Source organism: Tachyglossus aculeatus, chromosome 20 (genome assembly GCF_015852505.1).
Source record: "Tachyglossus aculeatus isolate mTacAcu1 chromosome 20, mTacAcu1.pri, whole genome shotgun sequence".
NCBI lineage: Eukaryota > Metazoa > Chordata > Mammalia > Monotremata > Tachyglossidae > Tachyglossus > Tachyglossus aculeatus.
Window position 1 is genome coordinate 11,465,102 of NC_052085.1, and position 27,298 is coordinate 11,492,399.

The following is a 27,298-nucleotide window of genomic DNA, read 5'->3' on the forward strand; positions in this document are numbered from 1 at the left end:
TTAATATGTTTCGTTTTGTTCTCTGTCTCCCCCTTCTAGACTGTGAGCCCACTGTTGGGTAGGGACCGTCTCTGTATGTTGCCCACTTGGACTTCCCAAGCGCTTAGTACAGTGCTCTGCACACAGTAAGAGCTCAATAAATATGATAGATTGATTAGTACAGTGCTCTGCACACAGTAAGCGCTCAATAAATACGATTGATTGATTCAATCCCCTGATTTCAACTACCCCGCCCCCCCACCTTACCTCCTTCCCCTCCCCACCGCACCTGTATATATGTATATATGTTTGCACGTATTTATTACTCTATTTTACTTGTACATATTTATTCTATTTATTTTATTTTGTTAATATGTTCTGTTTTGTTGTCTGTCTCCCCCGTCTAGACTGTGAGCCCACTGTTGGGTAGGGACCATCTCTAGATGTTGCCAACTTGTACTTCCCAAGCGCTTAGTACAGTGCTCTGCACACAGTAAGCGCTTAATAAATAAGATTGATTTAATCCCCTGATTTCAACTACCCTGCCCCCCGGCCTTACCTCCTTCCCCTCCCCACTGCACCTGTATATATGTATATATATTTACACGTATTTATTACTCTATTTGTTTTACTTGTACATGTTTATTCTGTTTATTTTATTTTGTTAATATGTTCTGTTTTGTTGTCCGTCTCCCCCTTCTAGACTGTGAGCCCGCTCTTGGGGTAGGAACCGGCTCTATGTGTTGCCAACTTGTACTTCCCAAGGGCTTAGTACAGTGCTCTGCACACAGTAAGCGCTCAATAAATACGATTGAATGATTAATTGAATGAAAGTAAGCGCTTAAGAAATACCATCATTATTGTGAATTGGCTGCAGGAATCCACCCTGTGGAGAAGCCAGGAACCGATCGGGTAAAGCCGCCTCACGGGCACTGAACGCCCTGCAGCTGGATTACTGAAGCCTAGACAGAGATTTGAAGAAAAACTTCAAAGTATAAAAGGTTGTTCAAAATCCAGTTCCCACAGCCATACCTTCCAGAGAGCGCGTGTTTTTTAGATCCAAGAGTATGGGTGGTTTTGACCCTCGTTAAGCCCCTCTATTCCAGGGTAACAGCACTCGATCGAATTGCGTCGTTGGAAAAGGCCCCTCGAAATGGGCCCCAAAATGAGTAATAAACAAATGGACGGAAAAGGCATTTTCGAGCAAGGGGAAGCTTTGAAAAGAAATGAAGTAGTAGTAGCCGGTGAAATTATTTTTCAGTGGGCCACAAGGTGGCAGGGTGGATTTGCGGATGAACGGGCTAACCTGCTTTATAATTTGGTTACATTAAAAATGTAGGGACATAATCGCCTAGTTCACTGTATTTTTAGTCCACGTCACGTCTGATCCCTTTAAGAGGCTACTACCTGCTTTATAATTTGGTTAGATTAAAAGTGTAGGGCCAGAATCGTCTAGTTCACTGTGTTTTTAGTCCACGTCACATCTGATCCCTTTAAAAGGCTACCACCTGCTTTATAATTTGGTTAGATTAAAAGTGTAGGGCCAGAATCGTCTAGTTCACTGTATTTTTAGTCCACGTCACAACTGATCCCGTTAAAAGGCTACTACCTGCTTTATAATTTGGTTAGATTAAAAGTGTAGGGCCATAATCGTCTAGTTCACTGTATTTTTAGTCCACGTCACATCTGATCCCTTTAAAAGGCTACCACCTGCTTTATAATTTGGTTAGATTAAAAGTGTAGGGCCAGAATCGTCTAGTTCACTGTATTTTTAGTCCACGTCACAACTGATCCCGTTAAAAGGCTACTACCTGCTTTATAATTTGGTTAGATTAAAAGTGTAGGGCCATAATCGTCTAGTTCACTGTATTTTTAGCCCACGTCACGTCTGATCCCTTTAAAAGGCTACTACCTGCTTTATAATTTGGTTAGATTAAAAGTGTAGGGCCATAATCGTCGAGTTCACTGTATTTTTAGTCCACGTCACATCTGATCCCTTTAAGAGGCTGATTTGGTTATATTAAAAGTGTAGGGTCTTAATCGTCTAGTTCACTGTATTTTCAGTCCACATCACGTCTGATCCCTTTAAAAGGCTACTACCTGCTTTATAATTTGGTTATATTAAAAGTGTAGGGTCTTAATCGTCTAGTTCACTGTATTTTTAGTCCACATCGCGTCTGATCCCTTTAAAAGGCTACTACCTGCTTTATAATTTGGTTATATTAAAAGTGTAGGGTCTTAATCGTCTAGTTCACTGTATTTTTAGTCCACATCACGTCTGATCCCTTTAAAAGGCTACTACCTGCTTTATAATTTGGTTATATTAAAAGTGTAGGGCCATAATCGTCTGGTTCACTGTATTTTTAGCCCATGTCACGTCTGATCCCTTTAAAAGGCTACTACCTGCTTTATAATTTGGTTATATTAAAAGTGTAGGGCCATAATCGTCTAGTTCACTGTATTTTTAGCCCATGTCACGTCTGATCCCTTTAAAAGGCTACTACCTGCTTTATAATTTGGTTATATTAAAAGTGTAGGGTCTTAATCGTCTAGTTCACTGTATTTTTAGTCCACATCACATCTGATCCCTTTAAAAGGCTACTTCACTGTACTAGTGGCACCTGCACAACTAAATGAACTTTAAGAACAACTAAAGGGGCCGAGTAGCACCCCTCAAAGGATGTTTTCCAGAGCCGCTCCCGGCAGTAGTTGGAGTAATAGTATTTAAGTGCTTGCTTTGTGCAGAGCACTGTACTAAGCACCGGGAGAGGGTGCACAGGTAGGAATTAAACACGGATCTTATCCATTGGGGGAACTCACTTCTTTAGAGAAGCAGCGTGGCTCAGTGGAAAGAGCGCGGGCGTTGGAGTCAGAGGTCATGGGTTCAAATCCCGGCTCCGCCAGTTGTCAGCTGTGTGACTTTGGGCAAGTCACTTAACTTCTCTGTGCCTCAGTGACCTCATCTGTAAAATGGGGATCAATAATAATAATAGTATTTGTTAAGCGTTAGCTATGTGCAAAGCACTGTTCTAAGCACTGGGGGGATACACGGTGATCAGGTTTTCCCACGTGGGGCTCTCAATCTTAATCCCCATTTTACAGATGAGGTAACTGAGGCACAGAGAAGTGAGGTAACTTGCCCAAAGTCACACAACTGGCAATTGGCGGAGCCAGGATTTGAATCCCTGACCTCTAACTCCAAAGCCTGTGCTTTTTCCACTGAGCCACACTGCTTGTGAGCCCCCCATGGGACAACCTGATCACCTTGAAACATCCCCAGTGCTTAGAACAGTGCTTTGTATCTAGTAAGTGCTTAATAAATGCCATTATTATTATTATTATTATTATTATTATTTACTCCAACGGTCACTGCCCCGACACTTAGGACTTTGACCTGATAATATCCTATCTTCTCCAACGCTTAGCATTTTTATATATCACTTGTCCTTTTGTGTCCCAAGTATGTATCCCGCTTCTCCATATCTCGGTTTTCCTCCTCTTCTCCCTTCCTCTTTCTCCCTCTTTCTTATCCCCATCATTACCTTGGTCAGTACTTAAAAGCCTACGGAGTACTAGGCGTTAGGGAAAAGAGCAGCAGCATGGCTTAGTGGATAGAGCACGAGTGCAACAGAGCCTGCAAGGCTCTATTACTCTATTTATTTATTCATTACTCTATTATTACTTGTACATATTCTATTTATTTTATTTTGTTAATATGTTTTGTTTTGTTGTCTGTCTCCCCCTTCTAGACTGTGAGCCCACTGTTGGGTAGGGACCGTCTCTATATGTTGCCAACTTGTACTTCCCAAGCGCTTAGTACAGTGCCCTGCACACAGTAAGCGCTCAATAAATACGATTGAATGAATGAATAAGGCAGGTAGTAATTTTAATAAACCCATGTGGCTCCTGACAACAGAAAATCGTGAGCAGGTATTGGAAGTGTAATTCACAAGTGTGAACTACTTATGCTGACTCTGCCAAGTTTTGAGATCAGGCAAATGAATTTTCCTCCCTCCAGAAAACCGTTTTCAAGTTGTCGCAGAATAATAATAATGGCATTAGTTAAGCACTTACTATGTGCCAAGCACCGTTCTAAGCACTGGGCGACCTCATCAGTTCCGTTCATGAGACTCAAAGTTTTGGAAGTCTGGTAGAAATAAAGTTGTTGTAGTTTAAAATTGCGCAGCTGTCACTGTGGCTTCGGTCTTCTCCTGCTGTCCCCTCAAAGCTTCTCCTGCCGCCTCTTCAAAGCTTTCTTTAGTCCTTCAGAGCTTCTCAGGAACCAGTTTTCTCTTACAGGATGGGTATGTAGTAGCCTTTTTTTTTTTTTTTTACGGTATTTGTTAAGCACTTACTATGTGCCAGGCACCGTAGTAAACCCTGGGATAGAGTCAAGCTAATCAAGCCGGACACAGTCCGAGTCTCACATGGGCCTCGCAGTCTTCATCCTCATTTTCCAGATGAGGAAACTGAGGCCCAGAGAAGTGAAGTGACTTGCAGACAAGTGGCGGGGCTGGGATTCGATCCCAGGTCCTTGCGACTCCCGAGCCCCTGCTCCACCCACTAGGCCACACTGCTTCTCTGGAGCAGCAGAGAAAGAGCCAGGACGCAGACCTTCCCGGTTTGGAAAATGACTGAAGGCAGGGAACCAATTCTGCTGGTTGTCGTTTCCCATGGAACGAGGGTCCTGTTCACCAGCGGGCTTTCAGGAAGTGTGATGGGGAGGGTGACGCTTGTGCCTCCCAACTCATCGCAGTTCGGTCCGTTGAGATGGGATTGGCGGGGTTAACGGACTTCCAGTCCACTTGGCAAGTATATAAGGTGGCGGGAAGAAGCAAAGTTAAAGCTTTCTTGGGTTCCGCACTGAGGAAACCCACCTGCTCTGTAGACCGGAGTTGGGCTCCTTTTGACCTTCCGAGAACATTTTCCTCTCCGGGGCTGTTCGTAATCGGAAACAGCAGTCACTGTGGAGGTAGGAGCGGAGTTTCTGAGGCCGGGAGGGAGGAACCGATCAATTGATATATTTATTGAGCCCTTTTTGTGTGCAGGAGAGATCCTCGGGGGGTCTTCTGGGGGCTATGGTGGTCTTTTCCTAAGACAGTTATCCTTTTCACCTAATCACTAAAGTTCCTGTAAGTAAGTGCATAGCACTTAACAAATACCAAAGAAGAAGTAAGCACTCAATAAATACCTACCAGTGATTATCCCTAAATCTCTGGAGTAGGCTTTCCTCATTACAGTGCTTGGCACATAGTAAGCGTTTAATAAATAAACCCGCCCTCCGTACTGGGGGCTCCCAGACTGAGCCCCCTTTTTCCTCTCCTCTTCCCCATCCCCCCCGCCCTACCTCCTTCCCCTCCCCACCGCACCTGTATATATGTTTGTACATATTTATTACTCTATTTATTTGCCAACTTGTACTTCCCAAGCGCTTAGTACAGTGCTCTGCACACAGTAAGCGCTCAATAAATACGATTGAATGAAGGAACGAATGAATTACTAAGCTCCCTGTGGACAGGGAACATGTCTACCAACTCAGTTGTAGTATACTCCGCCAAGAGCTAAGTACAATGCTCTGCAAACACTAAGCGCTCAATAAATACCATTGACTACTATAAACTCCTTGAGGGCAAAGATTTCATCTCACGCTTGTCCTGTCTCCCAGGCTCCTTGAACTCTGCTCTGCCCACAGCTGGTGCTTAATAATAATAATTGTGGTATCTGTTAAGCGCTTACTGTGTGCCAAGCGCTAGAGAATGTACAAGATAGGATATAGTTTGTGACCCACTGCAGGCTCCCAGTCGAAAATTAGTGACCATGAAGGTGGGAAGTGAGTATAAAATGTGTTTCGTTTTCCAAGGTTTGGGCGCCGATTATGGCAGTTCAAGTGCTTCAACCCCTGTGGGGACTAAATGTTTTTAAGGTGTTGTTCTAAAACTTTTAAGATGTCACCAAGTTTCTTAATTATCCGGGGGGATAAGTTTCTCAGCTCATTTTTTTTCTTAATGGCATGTAAATTCTCACTGCGGGCTAGGCTCTGCATTCCACGATGAGGTAGATACAGGACAGGCAGGTTGGACACAGTCTCTGTCCCACGTGGGGCTCGCAGTCTTCATCCCTGTTTTTCAGATGAGGTAACTGAGGCCCAGAGAAGTGAAGTGACGTGCTCAAGGTCACACAGCAGTGGGGGAGCTGGGATTAGAACCCAAGTCCTTTTGACTCCCATGCCTGGGCTCTATCAACTAGGCCACGCTGCTTCTCTCTCTGGGCCAAGCAAGATCCCCTGGTTTATATGAGAAGTTGGCGAAAGGCTTGGGTCCAACCATCCATCCCACTTGTACTTCCCAAGTGCTTAGTACAGTGCTCTGCACACAGTAAGCACTCAATAAATACGATTGATTGATTGATTGATTGATCCATGGCCTCCCTCGACTTCACACCAGCTTGAGTAAACCGGCGCTAACTAAAACCCGAAGAAATTGCTTGCCTTTAGAGCTGCTTTCCTTCCTTGGTCCCTCACCCGGCCACCGACTGTCGTGCGGGTGTGTGTCAAGACTAATTTAGTCTGAAACCCGCCTGCTGCTTTTGGCCGCCTTTTGGTAACCATTCTCGTGATCTCTTCTGCGTGCACGCGTCCTGAATTTTGTTTAAATTCAGCTTCGTGACAGGAATCCTGATTTAGCGTGACAGCACTGTCCGATCTGCTCCCTCTGCTCTGGGGAAGTGACTCTCTATAGTCCCGTTTGTGCCTCCAGGATGTCTGGCAAAGTATTAAAAAAAATTAGACGTGATCTGCTTTAGCAGGATAAAGACACCTCAGATCGTGTGTCTTCAAATGTAGAATTTGAATCAGTTTACCTTCTAAAGGAAATAATAGTAATACTTGGGTATTTAAGTGCTTTATTTTTTTTTAAAGGTATTTAAGTGGTTACTATATTCCAGACACTGTTCTAGGTGCTGGGGTAGAAACAAGATAATCAGGTTGGACACAGTCCCTGTCCCACATGGGGCTCATGGTCTTAATCCCCAATTTAAAGACGAGGTAGCTGAGGCACAGAGAAGTTGGGATTTGCCCAGGGTCACACAGCAGGCAGTGGGCAGAGCCGGGAATCAGGATACAGGTCCTCCAATTCCCAGGTCCGGCCCCTTTCCACTAGGCATCCCTGCTTCTCGAATGCCTACCCTGTGCAAAACGTTGGGGTTGATGGAAGAAAATTGGGTTCTACATAGTCCCTGTTCCACCTAGGGCACAGAGTCTAAGTAGGAGATGTGGGGGACAATGAGGGCAGGGTAATTGGAAAAGTTCAGGGGCGAGCTTGGAAAACTGATTACTCCAGAAATTAACACGACCAGCAGCCCAAGATGCGTGCCAAATTGTAAGCATGAACATTTGTGACGGAGGAGGGGGAACCTGTAGTACCCACTTCAGAAACTGCGGAGGCTTCCGCGAATAGGATAAATGAATAAATCTCAAATGTCGAAACGGAACATGTTACCGATCCAGGGTTTGAATTTTTTGTTTTGTTTTTGCTTCAACTCTGATTTTTTTTCCTTCCTTCCAAAGACTGGATGAATGACTCCTTGCAAATCCAGTCTCATCACTTCACATCTTCCCAGGACCGTTGGGGTGGGTGTTTCTGTGGGCCTCTAGGCGGGATAATTGGGCACTTGAAAAATGACTCCAGTCTGTGCAAACCTAAAGCTGTTTTTTCGCTCCGACCGGTCCCGTAAAATCTACTGTCATGTGGCTGTTCTCGTTCTTTTTTAAAAAAGTACAAATTAAATAGCTTGTACCGTTGTCGTATTCTATTTGCCCCACTTCCTGAAATAATCCTTTCAAGTCGAGTAATGGAATTTCCTTTTTCCTGGAGGAACAACTTTTTTCTATCTAATTCTGAATATTAGGATGCAGGTACAAGTATCATTTTGCAGGTTTTCCGATCGATTTGTGTCACAGTCTCAATGTTAAGCTTTAGTGCCTCTCCCTGGGGACTGTAAGCTCCTTTTGGGCAGGGATCGCACCTTCCGACTCTGTTGTACTCTCCCAAGGGCTTAGTACAGTGCTCTGCACATAGTAAGAGATGGATAAATGCACTGAATTGATCTTCCAGTGAGCATCCTGTCAGTGCTCAGTGTCCTCCTCTCACTGTACATCCATCAGCGCATCAACTTCTTAAATTGAAATTGTACCTGACAAATGAGCGAGTCAGAAAATGGACGTGTTTCCCCTCAGCACACACAGGGAAACAAAAATGGCAAAGTGAAATATTCTAGTCTGGTGAGTTTTTATTTATTCTTAACAAATCCAGGCTCTCTTTTCCCCCTCAGCAGGTCTTAAATATATTTGTAATCCTTTAAGTGTATTACTGAAGAAAGAAAATAGCATCACCCCTTCACCTCCCCCCTCCCTTCTCCTGTAGCCTTAATTTTTTTTTTTCCACAAGCGAATGAATGTTTCTGTTGCTCCATTAAGTGGGCGTGTTTGAGTAGACTTTGAACCTCGAAACTTCAACAGTAGAACCTAAATAGGATCTTAATATTCGGGTTAGATAGTTGAGCGTCTACCATTTGTTCAAGGTTTTCTTTTGCACCGACTTGGTTTCACATGTATGCATTATTTAGAATCCTGGTTGGTTTTAGTTCACATTTGCTATCCAGCAAATGCTTTCCTTCTTTGTTTTCAGACTTACTTTCCTGTGCTCTGATGTTTCTGTAAGGTTGCTGTTGATCTAATTGCCAACACCAGTCCACAGGAAATTATGTGACATACATATTGTAGAATTGGATATACAGTCTCTATGGTACACGTACTTTGAAGAGAACTCCCCTTATATCATTTTCCAGCCTTCCAAACTCTTAACTCTTTAATTTTCAAGGGCGATTTAAATAGTTGCTTGAGAAGATAGCTCACTTTTATATTAAGTTTTTTGGGGGGCGTAATCAGATTTGTCGTGATTCCAAACAAAGGGTCTGTTTAGAGAAAGAAAGTGCTAGGAATCCCACTGTAAGATTTTTCTGGGATCCCTTGCCATGAGTGGAAGGGTTGGACGAGACCCACCCCTCTGATGTTGGGAAGGGAACTAGTTGTATTTACTGAGCACTTACTTTGTGCCGAGCACTGCTTGGGAGAGTACAATCTAACAGAATTAGATGCCTTGCCTACAGCGAGCTTAAAGTCTAGAGGGATTGGAATCGACAGCCACATCTCCTGGAATGCTCAAGGAAACTTTTTTTTCATCGTAATGTGGTACATGCTAAATGCGGATTATGTACCCGGCCCTATACTAAGTGCTGGGATACATCCAGCCTAATCAGATTGGACACAGGCCGTGTCTCACATAGGGCTCACAGTCCATCCCCATTTTAAAGATGAGGGAACTGAGGCCCAGTGAAGTGACTTGCCCACGGTCATCATCATCATTATCAATCGTATTTATTGAGCTCTTACTATGTGCAGAGCACTGTACTAAGCACTTGGGAAGTACAAATTGGCAACATATAGAGACAGTCCCTACCCAACAGTGGGCTCACAGTCTAAAAGACTGTCACGGTCACACAGCAGGCAAGTGGCAGGTTTTAATCCCGGCTCTGCCAATTGCCAGCTGTGTGACTTCGGGCAAGTCACTTAACTTCTCTGTGCCTCAGTTACCTCATCTGTAAAATGGGGATGAAGACTGTGAGCCCCCCGTGGGACAACCTGGTCACCTTGTAGCCTCCCCAGCGCTTAGAACAGTGCTTTGCCATAGTAAGTGCTTAATAAATGCCATCATTATTATTATTAACTCCCAGCCCCGTGCTCTATCCACTAGACTTCACTGCTTCCCTTGCTCTTTGAGACCAGTGCGTGGTTGATGGAAGCTCCTTCCGCGCAGTTGTTGTCAAGCAGAATGGTACGGTAAAATTGCCCTTTCTTAAAAACCAGATGGGGAAAGGGGGATGCCGTGAGATTAATCATCATCATCATCAATCGTATTTATTGAGCACTTACTGTGTGCAGAGCACTGTACTAAGCGCTTGGGAAGTACAAGTTGGCAACATATAGAGACAGTCCCTACCCAACAGTGGGCTCACAGTCTAAAAGAGCATTCAAAGTGGTGGGAGTTGTACGGCACCTTATGTTCGAGGGAACAGTCGCTAGTAGGAATGAGGTAACAGGCACTGAAAGAACCCAAGCTGGGAAACCACTCAGAGAGATTTCACTGGTGATACGAGTGGAGTTTATCATTCAGTAGAAACAGCGCTTAGAACAGTGCTTGGCACATAGTAAGCGCTTCACAAATACCATAATTATTATTATTATTGAGTGACTTGGCGAATTGAGATGACTCTAAGGAATTCTGTGTGTGTCTTACCTTCCAAATATGAACTTGCTTCTTTTTCGGTGAAAAGGGAGAGCCTAAATCTCTTAGGATTTTAGAAAGCCCCTTAAAAACCTATCAACTCCCCCCCGCCACACCGCCTCATTTTTTTTAGACACCCCATCTTCACCGGCTCTTGACTGTAAGCTTGTTGGCAGGGAGTGCGTCTGTTACATTGTACTCCCCCAAGCGCTTAGTACAGTGCTCGGCACCCAGTGAGCACTCAAGCACAATTGATTGATTACAAGCCCAGCCTGCTTTCTTGCGGAAAATCCACTGAATGATTAGAAATGAAGAGTTCACATGGTGCTCTGCGCATAGTAGATACCACGGATTAATGTTTTTAGTCAAGTTTGTGACAGCCCAAAACAACGTCAGGATCTCCTGAACTGAGCTAACGACGTAGCCGTCTTGTGTCTCTAGAGGATTAATGGCCAATGTTCAGGATATTCCCGTCCTGCGATATTTTAACGGCTGGAGGCTAATTGGCCATTGAGCATACAACCCTGCCTTAAAAGTTGAGCGTGTCAAGGGACATAAGTAGAATTTGGGGATTTTGTAAATGCAATTTTTTGTTGGATTCTAGCTGCCGGCAGACGGTTTTGCCAACAGAGGGCACTAATATGTTTGTACATATTTATTACTCCATTTTACTTGTACACATTTATTCTATTTATTTTATTTTGTTAATATGTTTTGTTGTCCGTCTCCCCCTTCTAGACTGTGAGCCCACTGTTGGGTAGCGACCGTCTCTAGATGTTGCCAACTTGGACTTCCCAAGCGCTTAGTCTAGTGCTCTGCACACAGTAAGCGCTCAATAAATACGATTGATTGAATGAATGAATATATGTTCGTACCTATTTATTACTCTATTTTACTTGTACAAATTTATTCTATTTATTTTATTTTGTTAATATGTTTTGTTTTGTTGCCCGTCTCCCCCTTCTAGACTGTGAGCCCACTGTTGGGTAGCGACCGTCTCTAGATGTTGCCAACTTGGACTTCCCAAGCGCTTAGTCTAGTGCTCTGCACACAGTAAGCGCTCAATAAATACGATTGGTTGATTGACCGTCTCTATATGTTGCCAACTTGTACTTCCCAAGCGCTTAGTACAGTGCTCTGCACACAGTAAGCGCTCAATAAATACGATTGAATGAATGAATGAATGAATGAAAATGGGGATTAAGACTGTGAGCCCCACGTGGGACAGCCTGATCACTTTGTATCCCCCCAGCGCTTAGAACAGTGCTTTGCACTTAATAATAATAATAATGGCATTTATTAAGTGCTTACTATGTTCAAAGCACCGTTCTAAGCGCTGCGGAGGCTACAAGGTGATCAGGTTGTCCCACGGGGGGGCTCACAGTCTTAATCCCCATTTTCCTGATGAGGGAACTGAGGCACAGTGAAGTGACTTGCCCAAAGTCACCCAGCTGACAATTGGCGGGGCCGGGATTTGAACCCATGCCCTCTGACTCCAAAGCCCATGGTCTGTCCACTGAGCCACGCTGCGCTTAGTACAGTGCTCTGCACACAGTAAGGGCTCCATAAATACCATTGAATAATAATAATAATAATAATAATGATGGCATTTGTTAAGCGCTTACTATGTGCAAAGCACTGTTCTAAGCGCTGGGGGGATACAAGGTGATCAGGTTAACCCACGTGGGGCTCACAGTCTTAATCCCCATTTTCCAGGTGAGGGAACTGAGGCCCAGAGAAGTGAAGTGACTTGCCCAAAGTCACACAGCTGACAGTTGGTGGAGCTGGGATTTGAACCCATGACCTCTGACTCCAAAGCCCGGGCTCTTCCCCCTGAGCCACGCTGCTTCTCTTGAATGAATGAAAGGGCCACAGAGGAAGCTCCTTGTGGGGCAGGGAGGGCGTCTACCAACTCTGTTGTATTAGACTCCCCCAAGCCCGTAGTAGAGTGCTGTGCATCCAGGGAGCGCTCAGTAAATACCACTGATTGAGAAACAGGGCGGGCCTGGGAGCCTGAGGGTTGTGGGTTCTACTCCTGGCTCCGCCACTTGTTTGCTGTGTGACCTTAGGCAAGTCACTTCACTGCTCTGGCCCTCAGTAACCTCATCTGTAGAATGGAGACTGTGAGAGAAGGGACTGTGTCCAACCTGATTAGCTTGTATCAACCCATCCCAGCTCCACCAATCAATCAATCAATCGTATTTATTGAGCGCTTACTGTGTGCAGAGCACTGTACTAAGCACTTGGGAAGTACAAGTTGGCAACATAGTCCACCACTAAATAATAATAATAATAATGGCATTTATTAAGCGCTTACTATGTGCAAAGCACTGTTCTAAGCTTGTATCAACCCATCCCTGCTCCACCACTAAATAATAATAATAATAATGGCATTTATTAAGCACTTACTATGTGCAAAGCACTGTTCTAAGCTTGTATCAACCCATCCCTGCTCCACCACTTAATAATAATAATAATGATAATGGCATTTATTAAGCGCTTACTATGTGCAAAGCACTGTTCTAAGCTTGTATCAACCCATCCCTGCTCCACCACTTAGTAATAATAATGGCATTTATTAAGAGCTTACTATGTGCAAAGCACTGTTCTAAGCTTGTATCAACCCATCCCGGCTCCACCACTTAATAATAATAATGGCATTTATTAAGCGCTTACTATGTGCAAAGCACTGTTCTAAGCTTATATCAACCCATCCCGGCTCCACCACTTAATAATAATAATAATAATGGCATTTATTAAGCGCTTATTATGTGCAAAGCAGTGTTCTAAGCTTGCATCAACCCATCCCTGCTCCACCACTTAATAATAGTAATAATAATGGCATTTATTAAGCGCTTACTATGTGCAAAGCACTGTTCTAAGCTTGCATCAACCCATCCCTGCTCCACCACTAAATAATAATAATAATAATGGCATTTATTAAGCGCTTACTATGTGCAAAGCACTGTTCTAAGGTTGTATCAACCCATCCCTGCTCCACCACTTAATAATATTAATAATAATGGCATTTATTAAGCGCTTACTATGTGCAAAGCACTGTTCTAAGCTTGTATCAACCCATCCCTGCTCCACCACTAAATAATAATAATAATAATGACATTTATTAAGCGCTTACTATGTGCAAAGCACTGTTCTAAGGTTGTATCAACCCATCCCTGCTCCACCACTTAATAATAGTAATAATAATGGCATTTATTAAGCGCTTACTATGTGCAAAGCACTGTTCTAAGCTTGTATCAACCCATCCCTGCTCCACCACTTAATAATAATAATAATAATGGCATTTATTAAGCGCTTACTATATGCAAAGCACTGTTCTAAGTGCCAGGGAGGTTACAAGGTGATCAGGTTGTCCCACGGGGGCTCACAGTCTTAATCCCCATTTTACAGATGAGGTAACTGAGGCCCAGAGAAGTGAAGTGACTTGCCCAGAGTCACCCAGCTGACAGTTGGCGGAGCCAGGATTTGAACCCTTGACCCCTGACTCCAAAGCCCGGGCTCTTTCCACTGAGCCATGCTGCTTCTCCAATGCCACCTGTCTGCCGTGTGGCCTTGGACGAGTCACTTTGCTTTTGTGTGCCTCAGTTACCTCATCTGTAAAATGGGGATGGAGACGGTGAGCCCCACGTGGGATGGGGACTGTGTCCAACCCGCTTGGCTTGTATCCACCCCAGCGCTTAGTACAGTGCCTGGCACATAGTAAGCGCTTAAATGCAGCGAATGCAGAGAAGCAGCGTGGCTCAGTGGAAGGAGCCCGGGCTTTGGAGTCACAGGTCACGGGTTCAAATCCCAGCTCTGCCAATTGGCAGCTGGGTGACTTTGGGCAAGTCACTTCACTTCTCTGGGCCTCAGTTCCCTCATCTGCAAAATGGGGGTTAAGACTGTGAGCCCCACATGGGACAACCTGATAATAATAATAATAATAATGATGGCATTTATTAAGCGCTTACTATGTGCAAAGCACTGTTCTAAGCGCTGGAACAGTGCTTAGAACAGTGCTTTGTACATAGTAAGCGCTTAATAAATGCCATTATTATTATTATTATTATTATTAAATGCCACGATTATCCTTCGAGACCGTAAAGCTAGTTGTGGGCAGGGAATGTGTCTGCTTGTTGTTATAGTGTACTCTCCTAAGCGCTTAGTACAGTGCTCTGCACACAGTAAGCGTTCAATAAATACAGTTCAATGAATGAATACCCCAGTGTGTAGTGCAGTGCCTGGCAGAGTATTTAAATGCCATAAAAAAAGGATTGATTGATTATGATCTCACTGGTAGGGAACGCGTCCACCACCGCTGCTGGTCTCTCCCAAGCGCTTAGTACAGTGCCTGGCACATAGTAAGCACTTAACAAATACCCTAAAAAAAGGATTGATTGATTATGATCTCACCGGTGGGGAACGTGTCCACCACCGCTGTTGTTCTCTCCCAAGCGCTTAGTACAGTGCCTGGCACATAGTAAGCACTTAAATACCCTAAAAGAAGGATTGATTGATTATGATCTCAGTGGTGGGGAATGTGTCTACCACCGTTGCTGTTCTCTCCCAAGCGCTTAGTACAGTGCCTGGCACATAGTAAGCACTTAACAAATACCATAAAGAAAGGATTGATTGATTATGATCTCCCCAGTGGGGAACGTGTCTACCACCACTGTTGTTCTCTCCCAAGCGCTTAGTACAGTGCCTGGCACATAGTAAGCACTTAAGAAATACCCTAAAAGAAGGATTGATTGATTATGATCTCACCGGTGGAGAACACGTCCACCACCGCTGCTGGTCTCTCCCAAGCGCTTAGTACAGTGCCTGGCACGTAGTAAGCACTTAAATACCCCCAAAAAGGATTGATTGATTATGATCTCACCGGTGGGGAACGTGTCCACCCCCGCTGCTGGTCTCTCCCAAGCGCTTAGTACAGTGCCTGGCACGTAGTAAGCACTTAACAAATACCCTAAAAAAAAGGATTGATTGATTATGATCTCACCAGTGGGGAACGTGTCCACCACCACTGCTGGTCTCTCCCAAGCGCTTAGTACAGTGCCTGGCACATAGTAAGCACTTAACAAATACCCTAAAAAAAAGGATTGATTGATTATGATCTCACCGGTGGGGAACGTGTCCACCACCGCTGCTGTTCTCTCCCAAGCGCTTAGTACAGTGCCCGGCACATAGTAAGCGCTTCACAAATCCGTGGCTTAGTGGAAAGAGCCCAGGCTTGGGAGTCAGAGGACTTGAGTTCTAACACCACCTGTCTGCTGTGTGACCTCGGGCAAGCCACTTGACTTCTCTGAGCCTCAGTTCCCCCATCTGGAAAATGGGGATGAAGACCGTGAGCCCCCCGGGGGACAACCTGATCACCTTGTAACTACCCCAGCGCTTAGAACAGTGCTTGGCACATAGGAATCGCTTAACAAATACCATCATTATTATTATTATAAGTGCTTAATAAATCCGATTTTGTGTTTTCCCCTCCCTCCGCATCCTTCGCTCCTGGAAGCCTCGGGCCCCGCCCTTGGGAAAGGCCTCCCTCCCACTCCTTCCCGGTTTTCCCGAGTCCTGGCAGGGATGGCCGGGAGCAGGGAGGGGGTGACCCCCTTGAAGCTCAGTCAGGCCTACTTCTTGAGCGCTTCCTGGGGGCAGAGCAGCGGGCTAAGCGTTCAGCCCAGTCAGTCGTATTTACTGAGCGCTTAGTGGGGGCAGAGCACCAAGGCAAGTGTTCTGCTCAGTCGTATTTATTGGGCACTTACTGGATGCTCCGGGCTAAGCGTTCAGCACAGTCAGTCGGATTTCTTGAGCGATTACTGGGTGCAGAGCACCGGGCTAAGTGTTCAGCTCAGTCGGCCGTATTTACTGAGCGCTTAGTGGGTGCAGAGCACCGGGCTAAGCGTTCAGCTCAGTCAGTCAGATTTCTTGAGCACTTACTGGGTGCAGAGCACCGGGCTAAGCGTTCAGCGCAATCAGTTGTATTTCTTGAGCGCTGACTGGGTGCAGAGCGCCGGGCTAGGTGTTCAGTTCAGTCGTATTTACTGAGCGCTTAGTGGGTGCAGAGCACCGGGCTAAGCGTTCTGCTCAGTCGTATTTATTGAGCACTTACTGAGTGCTGAGCACCGGTGTATGTGTTCTGCTCAGTCGTGTTTATTGAGCACTTACTGGGTGCAGAGCACCGGGCTAAGCATTCAGCTCAGTCAGTTGTATTTCTTGAGCGCTTAGTGGGTGCAGAGCACTGGGCTAAGCGTTCAGCTCAGTCGTATTTACTGAGCGCTTACTGGGTGCAGAGCGCTGGGCTAAGCGTTCAGCTCAGTCAGTCGTATTTACTGAGCGCTTACTAAGTGCAGAGCACCGGGCTTAGCGTTCAGCTCAGTCGTATTTACTGAGCGCTTACTGGGCGCAGAGCAGTGGGCTAAGCGTTCAGCTTAGTTGCATTTACTGAGCGCTTAGTGGGTGCAGAGCACTGGGCTGTGTTCAGCTCAATCATATTTGCTGAGCGCTTAGTGGGTGTAGAGCACTGGGCTAAGCATTCAGCTTAGTCATATTGAGCGCCAATGGGGTGCAGAGCACTGGACTAAGCGTTCAGCTTAGTCATTTACTGAGCGCTTAGTGGGTGCAGAGCACCGGGCTAAGCATTCAGCTCAGTCGTACTTACTGAGCACTTAGTGGGTGCAGAGCACTGGGCAAGCGTTCAGCTCAGTCGTGTTTCTTGAGCATTTACTGGGTGCGGAGCAGCGGCCTAAGCGCTCAGCTCAGTCAGTCGTATTTACTGAGCGCTGACTGGGTGCAGAGCACCGGGCTAGGCGTTCAGCTCAGTCGTGTTTCTTGAGTATTTACTGGGTGCAGAGCACTGGGCTGAGCATTCAACTCTATTTTATTTGTACATATTTATTCTATTTATTTTATTTTTTAAATATGTTTTGTCCCGCTGTCTGTCTCCCCCTTCTAGACTGTGAGCCCGCTGTTGGGTAGGGACTGTCTCTAGATGTTGCCCACTTGGACTTCCCAAGCGCTTAGTACAGTGCACTGCACACAGTAAGCGCTCCATAAATACGATTGATTGATTGATTAGTCCAGTGCTCTGCACACAGTAAGCGCTCAATAAATACGATTGATTGATTGATTAGCCCAGTGCTCTGCACACAGTAAGCGCTCAATAAATATGATTGATTGAGTAGTCCAGTGCTCTGCACACAGTAAGCGCTCAATAAATACGATTGATTGATTGATTGATTAGCCCAGTGCTCTGCACACAGTAAGCGCTCAATAAATACGATTGATTGATTGATTAGCCCAGTGCTCTGCACACAGTAAGAGCTCAATAAATATGATTGATTGAGTAGTCCAGTGCTCTGCACACAGTAAGCGCTCAATAAATACGATTGATTGATTGATTGATTAGCCCAGTGCTCTGCACCCAGTAAGCGCTCAATAAATACGATTGAATGAATGAATGAATGACTGAGCACGCGTTCAGCTCAGTCAGTCGTATTTACTGAGCGCTCAGTGGGTGCAGAGCAGTGGGCATCCGTCCGCGGGGGGGCGCCACTGTGGCCCCCTCGCCCATCCCGCCCGTCGGGCCCATGCGGCCCCGGGATTGGTCGGGCGGGGCCGGGGGGCGGGACCCGGAGGGCTCCCGGCCAATCGGCGCTGTTCATTTTGCATCTAGTATGCATATATTATGCATACATTAAGCATCGAGGCGGGGAGAGCCGCGCGCACGCGCACGCCCTGCACAGAGGGGGCGTTCAGCTCAGTCGTGTTTCTTGAGCATTTACTGGGTGCAGAGCACTGGGCTAAGCGTTCAGCTCAGTCAGTCGTATTTACTGAGCGCCGACTGGGTGCAGAGCACCGGGCTAAGCGTTCAGTTCAGTCGTGTTTCTTGAGCATTTACTGGGTGCAGAGCACTGGGCTAAGCGTTCAGCTCAGTCAGTCGTGTTTACTGAACGCTTAGTGGGTGCAGAGCAGCGGGCTAAGCGTTCAGCTCAGTCATCATCATCATCAATCGTATTTATTGAGCGCTTACTGTGTGCAGAGCACTGTACTAAGCTCTTGGGAAGTACAAATTGGCAACATATAGAGACAGTCCCTACCCAACAGTGGGCTTACAGTCTAAAAGTCGTATTTACTGAGCGCTTAGTGGGTGCAGAGCACTGGGCTAAACGTTCAGCTCAGTTGTATTTACTGAGCGCTGACTGGGTGCAGAGCACCGGGCTAAGCGTTCAGCTCAGTCGTGTTTCTTGAGCATATACGGGGTGCAGAGCACTGGGCTAAGCGTTCAGCACAGCCAGTTGTATTTACTGAGCGCTGATTGGGTGCAGCGCACTGGGCTAACCGTTCAGCTCAGTCGTGTTTCCTGAGCACTTACTGGGTGCGGAGCACTGGGCTAAGCATTCAACTCTTATTTGTACATATTTATTCTATTTTATTTTGTTAATATGTTTTGTCTCGCTGTCTGTCTCCCCCCTCTAGACTGTGATCCTGCTGTTGGGTAGGGACCGTCACTAGATGTTGGCAACTTGGACTTCCCAAGCGCTTAGTCCAGTGCTCTGCACCCAGTAAGCGCTCAATAAATACGACTGAATGAATGAATGAATGAATGAATGAATGAATGAATTTCTTGAGCGCCGGCAAAGCACGCGTTCAGCTCAGTCAGTCGTATTTACTGAGCGCTCAGTGGGTGTATATATGTATATATGGTTGTACATATTTATTACTCTTTATTTATTTTACTTGTACATAGCTATCCTATTTATTTTATTTTGTTAGTATTTTTGGTTTTGTTCTCTGTCTCCCCCTTTTAGACTGTGAGCCCACCGTTGGGTAGGGACTGTCTCTATATGTTGCCAATTTGTACTTCCCAAGCGCTCAGCCCAGTGCTCTGCACACAGTAAGCGCTCAATAAATACGATTGATGGTGATGATGGGCATCCGTCCGCGGGGGGGCGCCACTGTGGGCCCCCTCGCCCATCCCGCACGCGGCCCCGGGATTGGTCGGGCGGGGCCGGGGGGCGGGGCCCGGAGGGCTCCCGGCCAATCGGCGCCGCCCGTTTTGCATCTAGTATGCATATATTATGCATACATTAGGCATCGAGGCGGGGAGAGCCGCGCGCGCGCGCGCCCGCCCGACACAGAGGGGACGGAGCCGGACGGCAGCATCTCTCCGCCGCTTCTCCTCCAGGATTATAGACACACACACACACATATATATTTATATTTATATATATATTCACATATATATATATATACACACACATATATATTTTATGCAACTGGCCCGAGGATCCCGACGTGTTTTTGGGTTCCCCCCCGCCTCCCCTCGGGGCGTCTTTGGCTGCCACCTCGCATGCAAGCCCGATGGTGTAGACGAGTGGCAATGGATCTAGGAGTTTATCAGCTGAGACACTTCTCCATCTCCTTCTTGTCGTCACTGCTGGGTACCGACAGCGCCTCGGTGAGACTTGACAGTAGGTAAATGTCGGCCGAGCAGGCCCGTTTTCGCCTTTTCCCCGGGTCCGCAGGTGAATGGGGCCGGCTTTGTCCACAGTGACGGCTGGGTTGCCTTTTTGAAAAATGTATATATTTACATATATGTGTGTGTGTGTGTTTGTGGTGCCATATATATATAGTGTATATATATATATATATGGCACCACAATCATAGATATATAGTCTTTTAGACTGTGAGCCCACTGTTGGGCAGGGACTGTCTCTATATGTTGCCAATTTGTACTTCCCAAGCGCTTAGTACAGTGCTCTGCACACAGTAAGCGCTCAGTAAATACGATTGATGACGATATAGTATAAATATGCGCGTTTTCGAAACGCCCACCGTCCCCCTCCAATCTTGAATTCCTGGACGCGGAGCTCCCCGTTATGTAATCTATTTTTGTGGCCTGCGAAAAGGGGAGGGGGGAACCCGGGTATTTGCTAGAGAAATGGCAGGGAGAAGGGGGGGGGGGGGGGATGTTCATCGGCTTTTCGGATTGATCCGTTGCTCCGAAGCATCCTGCAAGAGGCAGACACACGTAGACACACACACACAACCGCCGGCCGTCGTCCGAGGGGGGGAACGCGCTGGGCCCGGGCTCTCTGACGGTGTGTTTTTCTCCCCGCCCTCTAGCTCCTCCGGTGCGAGCGTGGTAGCTATTGACAACAAAATCGAGCAAGCTATGGTACGTACCGGTGGTCGGTGGGGTTTTAATCCCTGAACGGCGGGGGCACCGATGGCCTTAGACCGCGGAGGTGGAAGCCACGCAAAAAAGGAATTCTAACGGGGTTGGTGGACTTCCCAGGCCCCGCATTTCCTAGTGCAAAAGCAATCCCTCCCCAATATATGTATCTAAATGTATCTATCTAAATGTATCTATATATTTATATTTAAATGTATCTATATATTTATATTTAAAGGTATCTATATAGTTATATTTAAAGGTATCTATATATCTGTGTATCTATATATTTCTATTTAAACGTATCTATATATTTAAGTGTATCTATTTATATTTAAATGCATCTATATATTTAAGTGTATCTGCATATTTATATTTAAATGTATCTATATATTTATATTTAAATGTATATTTAAATATATATATATATATATGAGGGCAGAGGCTTTTCATCCTTTTGACCAGGTCGCAGGTGGCGACTGAAAGGAATTCGACCCCCGCGGCCTGCACTTGCCCCCCCCTCAAACGTGATGTGCCAGCCTGGCCCGGGAAGGATTCATTCATTCATTCAATCGCATTTATTGAGCGCTTACTGTGTGCAGAGCACTGCACTAAGCGATTGGGAAGTATAAGTTGGCAGCATATAGAGACGGTCCCTACCCAACAACGGGCTCACAGTCTAGAAGGGGGAGACGGGCAACAGGACAAAACATGTGGACGGGTGTCAAGCCATCGGAATAAATAGAAGAAAAGCTAGATGCACATCGCTGACAAAATAAATAGAATCATAAATATGTACGAGTCAAATACACTAATAAATCTGTACAAGCATATAGACAGGTGCTGTGTGGAGGGGAAGGAGGTAGAGGTGGGGAGGGGGACTTTTAGACTGTGAGCCCACTGTTGGGTAGGGACTGTCTCTATATGTTGCCAATCTGTACTTCCCAAGCGCTCGGTACGGTGCTCCGCACATAGTAAGCGCTCAATAAATACGATTGATGAGAGGAAATGCCCTTAAGCGCTCAATAAATACGATTGAATGAACGTCCGCGGATCCTGGAAGGCACCGTAGCGCTTGGCGCACAGTGGGCACGTGCCCAACGGCAGGGAAAGGGGAGGCCAACGCCACGCGGTGCCCGCATGCCATCGCAGCGAGGCGGGCGGCCGCACAAAGTGGGGGGCGAGTCGGGGAGGGGGGGTGGGGGCGAAACCCCAAGTTAGTTTTGTAGCCCCGTGCCGGTTTTCCCGGCCCACTCTCTCCCCTTTTCTATTTTTCGATTTCCGCCTTGGCAGTCCTTTGTTATTGGAGCAGCGCCCGGGGCTGTTCCCACGGGATGCTCGGCCCCGCTGTTGCTAGGCAAACTCGGCCCCTTTCATTCGGGGCTATAAATAACTCGGGCCCTGATTGGCCCCGGGGGCCGTGACGTCACCGCCGGTCACCGAACCGGAGGGGGGGAGGGACATTCATTCATTCATTCATTCATTCAATCAATCGTATTTATTGAACTCTTACTGTGTGCAGAGCACTGTATTAAGCGCCTGGGAAATCCAAGTCGGCAACATCTAGAGACGGTCCCTACCCAACAGCGGGCTCACGGTCTAGAAGGGGGAGACAGGCAACAGAACGTATTAACAAAATAAAATAAATATGTACAGATAAATAGAGTATACAAATATACAGGTGCTGTGCAGAGGGGAAGGAGATAATGCCAGGGGGAAAGGCCGCAACGGCTTGGGGAGAGGACTGGCTGCGGCCTTGTGAGCGCCTGGGAGCCTAAGGGGTTACAGCCCCGGACACCCCCCTCTTCTCCCTCCTCAATCTCCATTCATTCATTCAGTCGTATTTACTGAGCGCCTACTGTGTGCAGAACACTGGACTAAGCTCCAAGTCTCACCCCGCGGGCGTGGGCGCACACTCGGCCCATAAAGTCAGGAAGCCCACCTCATCAGCAGGGCCCTGCAAAAAAAAAATGGTATTTGTTAAGCGTGTACTATGTGCCGAGCATTCATTCATTCAATCGTATTTATTGAGCGCTTACTGTGTGCAGAGCACTGTACTAAGCGCTTGGGAAGTACAGGTTGGCAACATACAGAGACGGTCCCTACCCAACAGCGGGCTCAACAGTCTAGAAGACTCGGCACAGTTGTGCCGAGCACTGTTCTCAGAGCTGGGATAGATACAAGGTGATCAGGTTGTCCCATGTGGAGCTCACAGTCTTCATCCCCATTTTACAGGTGAGGGAACTGAGGCCCAGAGAAACCTCCAGGTCTGCACAAATCCCCCCCACCCCAAGTCCTGCAGTAGCTGGTGAGATGCCCGCTACCTTATCCATCCCGAAAGCCATTCGGAGAGCTTCCCCCCTCATCGGTGGGATAACTCATTCAACAATAATAATGATGATGATGATAATAATGGTATTTGTTAAGCGCTTATTATGTGCCGAGCACTGTTCTCAGAGCTGGGATAGATACAAGGTGATCAGGTTGTCCCATGTGGAGCTCACAGTCTTCATCCCCATTTTACAGGTGAGGGAACTGAGGCTCAGAGAAACCTCCAGATGTGCACAAATCCCCCCCCCACCCCACCCCAAGCCCTGTTAGTAGCTGGTGAGAGGCCCGCTACCTTATGCATCCCGAAAGCCATTCGGAGAGCTTCCCCCATCGGTGGGATAACTCATTCAATAATAATAATAATGATGATGATGATGATAATGGTATTTGTTAAGCGCTCACTCTGGGCCGAGCACCGTTCTAAGCGGTCATCAGGTTGCCCCACCCAGTGCTCACAGCCTTAATCCCCACTTTACAGATGAGGGAACGGAGGCCCAGGGAAGCCAAGTGACTTGCCCCAAGTCACGCAGCTGGCACGTGGTGAAGGCGGGATTAGATGACTCCCAAGCCCGGGCTCTTTCCACTAAGCCGCCACGCTGCTTCAGTTTGTGCCTCCAGTTGGGCGCAGATTCCCCCATTAAGCCCCGCTGTAGTTTGTTGGAGGCCCGCTGGCCTAGGCCCCCGCCTCCCCAAAAGGCATTTGGACAGCTGAATGGGAAACGGAGAGTTTCTCCCTCAGTAATGGGACTGGGCAAAAGCTCATTTGTACCTCCGATTCTGCGCAGATCCCCCATTAAGGCCTGCTTTTAGAGGCCCACTAGCATATGAACCCTGAAAGGCATTTTGAGAGCTCAATAAGAAACAGAGAGCTTGTCCCTCATCAGTGGGGCAGTGCAAAAGCTCATCTGTATCTCTGGTCCTCAGCAAATCTGTTAAGCCCCGGAGCCGTTAGAAGGCTTCCAGCCTCCACGCCGTAAAGGGCGGAATTAGAGGTGAGGCCCAAGGACTGGCAAGCGGAAGGGAGGAGGAGGCGGCCCCTTCCCCAAGCGATTCGCCCGCGTCCGTTTGCCGACTGCCCGTTGATCCCCGGACGATGTTCTCTTTCAGGATCTGGTGAAAAGCCATTTGATGTACGCAGTTAGAGAGGAAGTGGAAGTCCTCAAAGAGCAGATTAAAGAACTCATAGAGAAAAACTCACAGCTGGAGCAGGAGAACAATCTGCTGAAGACCCTGGCCAGCCCCGAGCAACTCGCCCAGTTCCAGGCCCAGCTGCAGATGGGCTCCCCGCCCACCTCCGCTCAGCCCCAGGGAACGACGCAGCCCCCGGCCCAGCCGGCGTCACAGGCCTCCGGGCCCTCGGCGTAGCCCACCACCACCCCCCCACCCCCGGCCTGGAGCGCTCCGACCCCGACAGACAGAGGTGGGGGGGCGGGCGGCGAGACCCGCCCGCCCCCCAAGGTCCGTCCGTCCGTCCCCTCGCCCGCACCGCGAGGGGGACCGGGAGGCCGTCTCCACCTTTACCAAATACGACTCTTCTTTCAGTATTAAACCCTCGCCCGGTTTGGGCCCGAAGGAGGTCCCTATAGATCGGCGACTTAAAGGTCCCAGGAGCGCCCGCCCAGACTGGCACCGGCTGGCACCGGCCCCCAGCCCTGCAGATGGACCCCCGACGCCCCTGCGGCCACGGAGGCGGCCAGAGACGTGGGGTTATCGCGGCGGACGTCTCTTCCCCCCACCGAGGACTCGCCTGGGGGCACGCGAAAAGTGAGGACCGACGAACAGCAGCGGCCGCCGGGGACCGGGGTTCCGGAGGGACCGTCGTCCCCGAAACCTCGGGTACCGAGCTAGACTAGCCGCCCCGCTCTGCTCTCCTGACGGCCGGCCGGAGGGCCCACGCTGCTGCCGGAGCCATCTGCTAGGTGACCAAGTCCAATGTGAAGGTTATTGCACCTAATGTACATTTGTGTATGTAGTGTAAGTATTTTGTAAAATAGAAAATTGTAACTACGACTTAGGTTGTACAGATTGAAATTTAGTCGTTTCGTTGGCCGATCTGATGAGTTTGTTTAGTCCTTTTTTCTTCCTCTTCTCTCTCTTCCCCCCTCCTCTCCCCACCCCCCCCCTTTTTTTAAAAAAAAAAACACACCAAACAACAACAAAAAAAAAACAAAGCTACATGAAGAATGCACCTAAGCAACTGTTCAGAATCTGGCAGATTGAGGCTCTCTGTGTAATTTCTGAAATTTCCTGGCTGCTGAATATCTTGAAGTAAATCCCCCTGTTGACTGAAGTTCTTTGGTTAAAGACCCTTTTAACCAAGTCTAGCAAATGACAAGAATTTCCCAGTATGAACTTTTGCCTATTATCTGTATAGTAGTTATATGCATACGTTTTTGTGCATGTTCTCTAAACAGTTGTAACACGTCACTGTATTTAACTGTTGCACTTGTCAACTTTCAATAAAGCATACACAATGTTGATAAACAACCGTTTCAGACTGGAGCGTGAATCAAGTCCCCTCCCCGGCAAATTGAAGGCCAAGGACAAGGGTTTTCGTTTTGAGAGGGGTTGTGGAAAATTCAGAGATTTTGAAACCCACGGCCAAGGGCGTAGACGGAAGTTGTTGCCCTTAAGTAGATGGCTTAATTCAGATGATTAAACCTAAGCTCTGATAGCAGTCATCGAATTGCTGGGGTGTCTTTACTGTGGAAGTGTAGGCTTTGCTCTTGAACTTCAGTTGCTGGCCGTACCCTCTGGTCTGATTCCCGTCATACCCCCCTCCAGCTGGTATTTGGGTGCCTCTGAGCCAGAAAACTACAGCTTCCTGATCCTTCTGAGTCCCTAAATGGCAAATTCTCAGAGGCTGGCAGGGGAAGAGGATCTGGGCCCTCGGAAAGAGCGGAGATCTTCTCTGCTTGAGAAGCCGTGTGGCCCAGGGGGAAGAGCGAGGGCCTGGGTTCTGATCCCGGCTCCACCTCTAACCTCGCTGTGTGACCATAGGTGAGTCACTTATCTTCTCTGGACCTCGGTTTCCTCATGAGTAAAACGGGGATTCAATACCTGTGCTCCCTCCTACTTAGACCGTGAGCCCCACGTGGCACAGGGACTGTGTCTGGCCTCATTGTCTTGCATCTGGCGTTTAGTACAGTGCTTGGCACGTACGTAATTGACAAATTAGGCAAGCATAACTCAAGGCAACAATGGAAGCTTTGAGCCCTGAAAGCACTGAGGGTCATATGTGCCTGTAGTTTGCTCCTGGGCATATTAAGAATTCATTTATTTCTTTATCTTTGTCATCATAATTTTAAGCAAAATAGCTCCGAGCCATATTTTCCTTGGAATGAATGTCAACCTCTAGAGTTATTAAAAAAAATTATAAGATTTTACAGTGGAACAGAAACGTGTCTGTCAACTTCACTCTGAGAGGTTCATTTCAGCCTAAGACAAACTGGAAAAAGGAAAAACGCTGTAAAGGACTGTGCTTCTTATTTTCCCTACTGCCCTTGAAATACTGGGGTGATGGGGTGGGGGTCTTGTTTATTTCATGGGATTAGTTTGGCTTTTCTAAATCTTGAAGTCTGGTATTCTAAATTTATTTTGTAAGTGGAATTGTAAGATTGCAGAAGATCTGATTTAGTGAACACTGGCTTACTTTGAAGATGAGAATGGGGGTGAGGAATTCAAATGTCAGGTCAGAAAATGAATTAGCTCACCAAGAAGCCCTCTAGCGAAAATATAGGCTTCACATAATGTGAACTAAAATGATTTAAATTTCAATCCGATGCAAATTATTCAGAAAAGCTGGGCAGACCGCAATTGTGTAAAAGTAACTGAGATGAAGATGAAGTGAATCAATCTCATAGGCTTCCAGTTTTCAGTCTGGAAGATCAAACCAAGACCAATCGACTTCTGAAGATTGAACCTTCTGCTTTCTTAGGTGGTGGTGTTGATTCTTCTAAAGAATTACAGTAAGTAGATTTAAATTAAGGGATTTGGGGGTCTCCTGTTTTAAAGAGGGACTGAATAAGCTTCTAATTTGTTAAAAAAAAAATCTTAAATTAGGCCCTTGTGTTTGAGCTATTAAAAACCTCCCAGTTTAGTAATCCACAGCTGAACAGAGCGAGGTTCATAAATGGAATGGAATCCAGAATACAGTGGGTTCTCCTAGGTCTTCATGATGTCGTCATTTGTTACAGGAGAGAATCTGATGGTGAAAATAGAATACAGGGAATTTTAAAAAATACTTAATGAGCCTACCTATCTGAAGAAAATCTATATGAAAAGGGCCTGTTATCCTTTCATTTAAGGCTTTTTTTGTGTGTTTTCAGAATAATTTAAGTGGGGACAATGCGTGCAGTTTTCAAGACAGCTAGTATTTCCAAACTGGGCACTCCTACCCTTCTTTATGGAGTGAGTTTGCGAGCAGGTGATTTTAGGTTCTGAGTAAGGGCAGTATCAATCAATCACATC

General features: G+C 46.8%; 1 protein-coding gene across 1 annotated transcript in view; it reads left to right on the forward strand.

Annotated features, from left to right (window-relative positions):
- LOC119941262 (TSC22 domain family protein 1-like) overlaps nucleotides 1-25,317 on the forward strand; it is an 85,754-nt gene extending 60,437 nt beyond the window's left edge. Inside the window, 2 exon segments of the mRNA XM_038761644.1 lie at nucleotides 20,449-20,500; nucleotides 23,936-25,317. Of these exon segments, the coding sequence (XP_038617572.1) occupies nucleotides 20,449-20,500; nucleotides 23,936-24,193 (310 nt within the window). The 3' untranslated portion in view covers nucleotides 24,194-25,317.
- The last annotated feature ends 1,981 nt before the right edge of the window (nucleotides 25,318-27,298 follow it).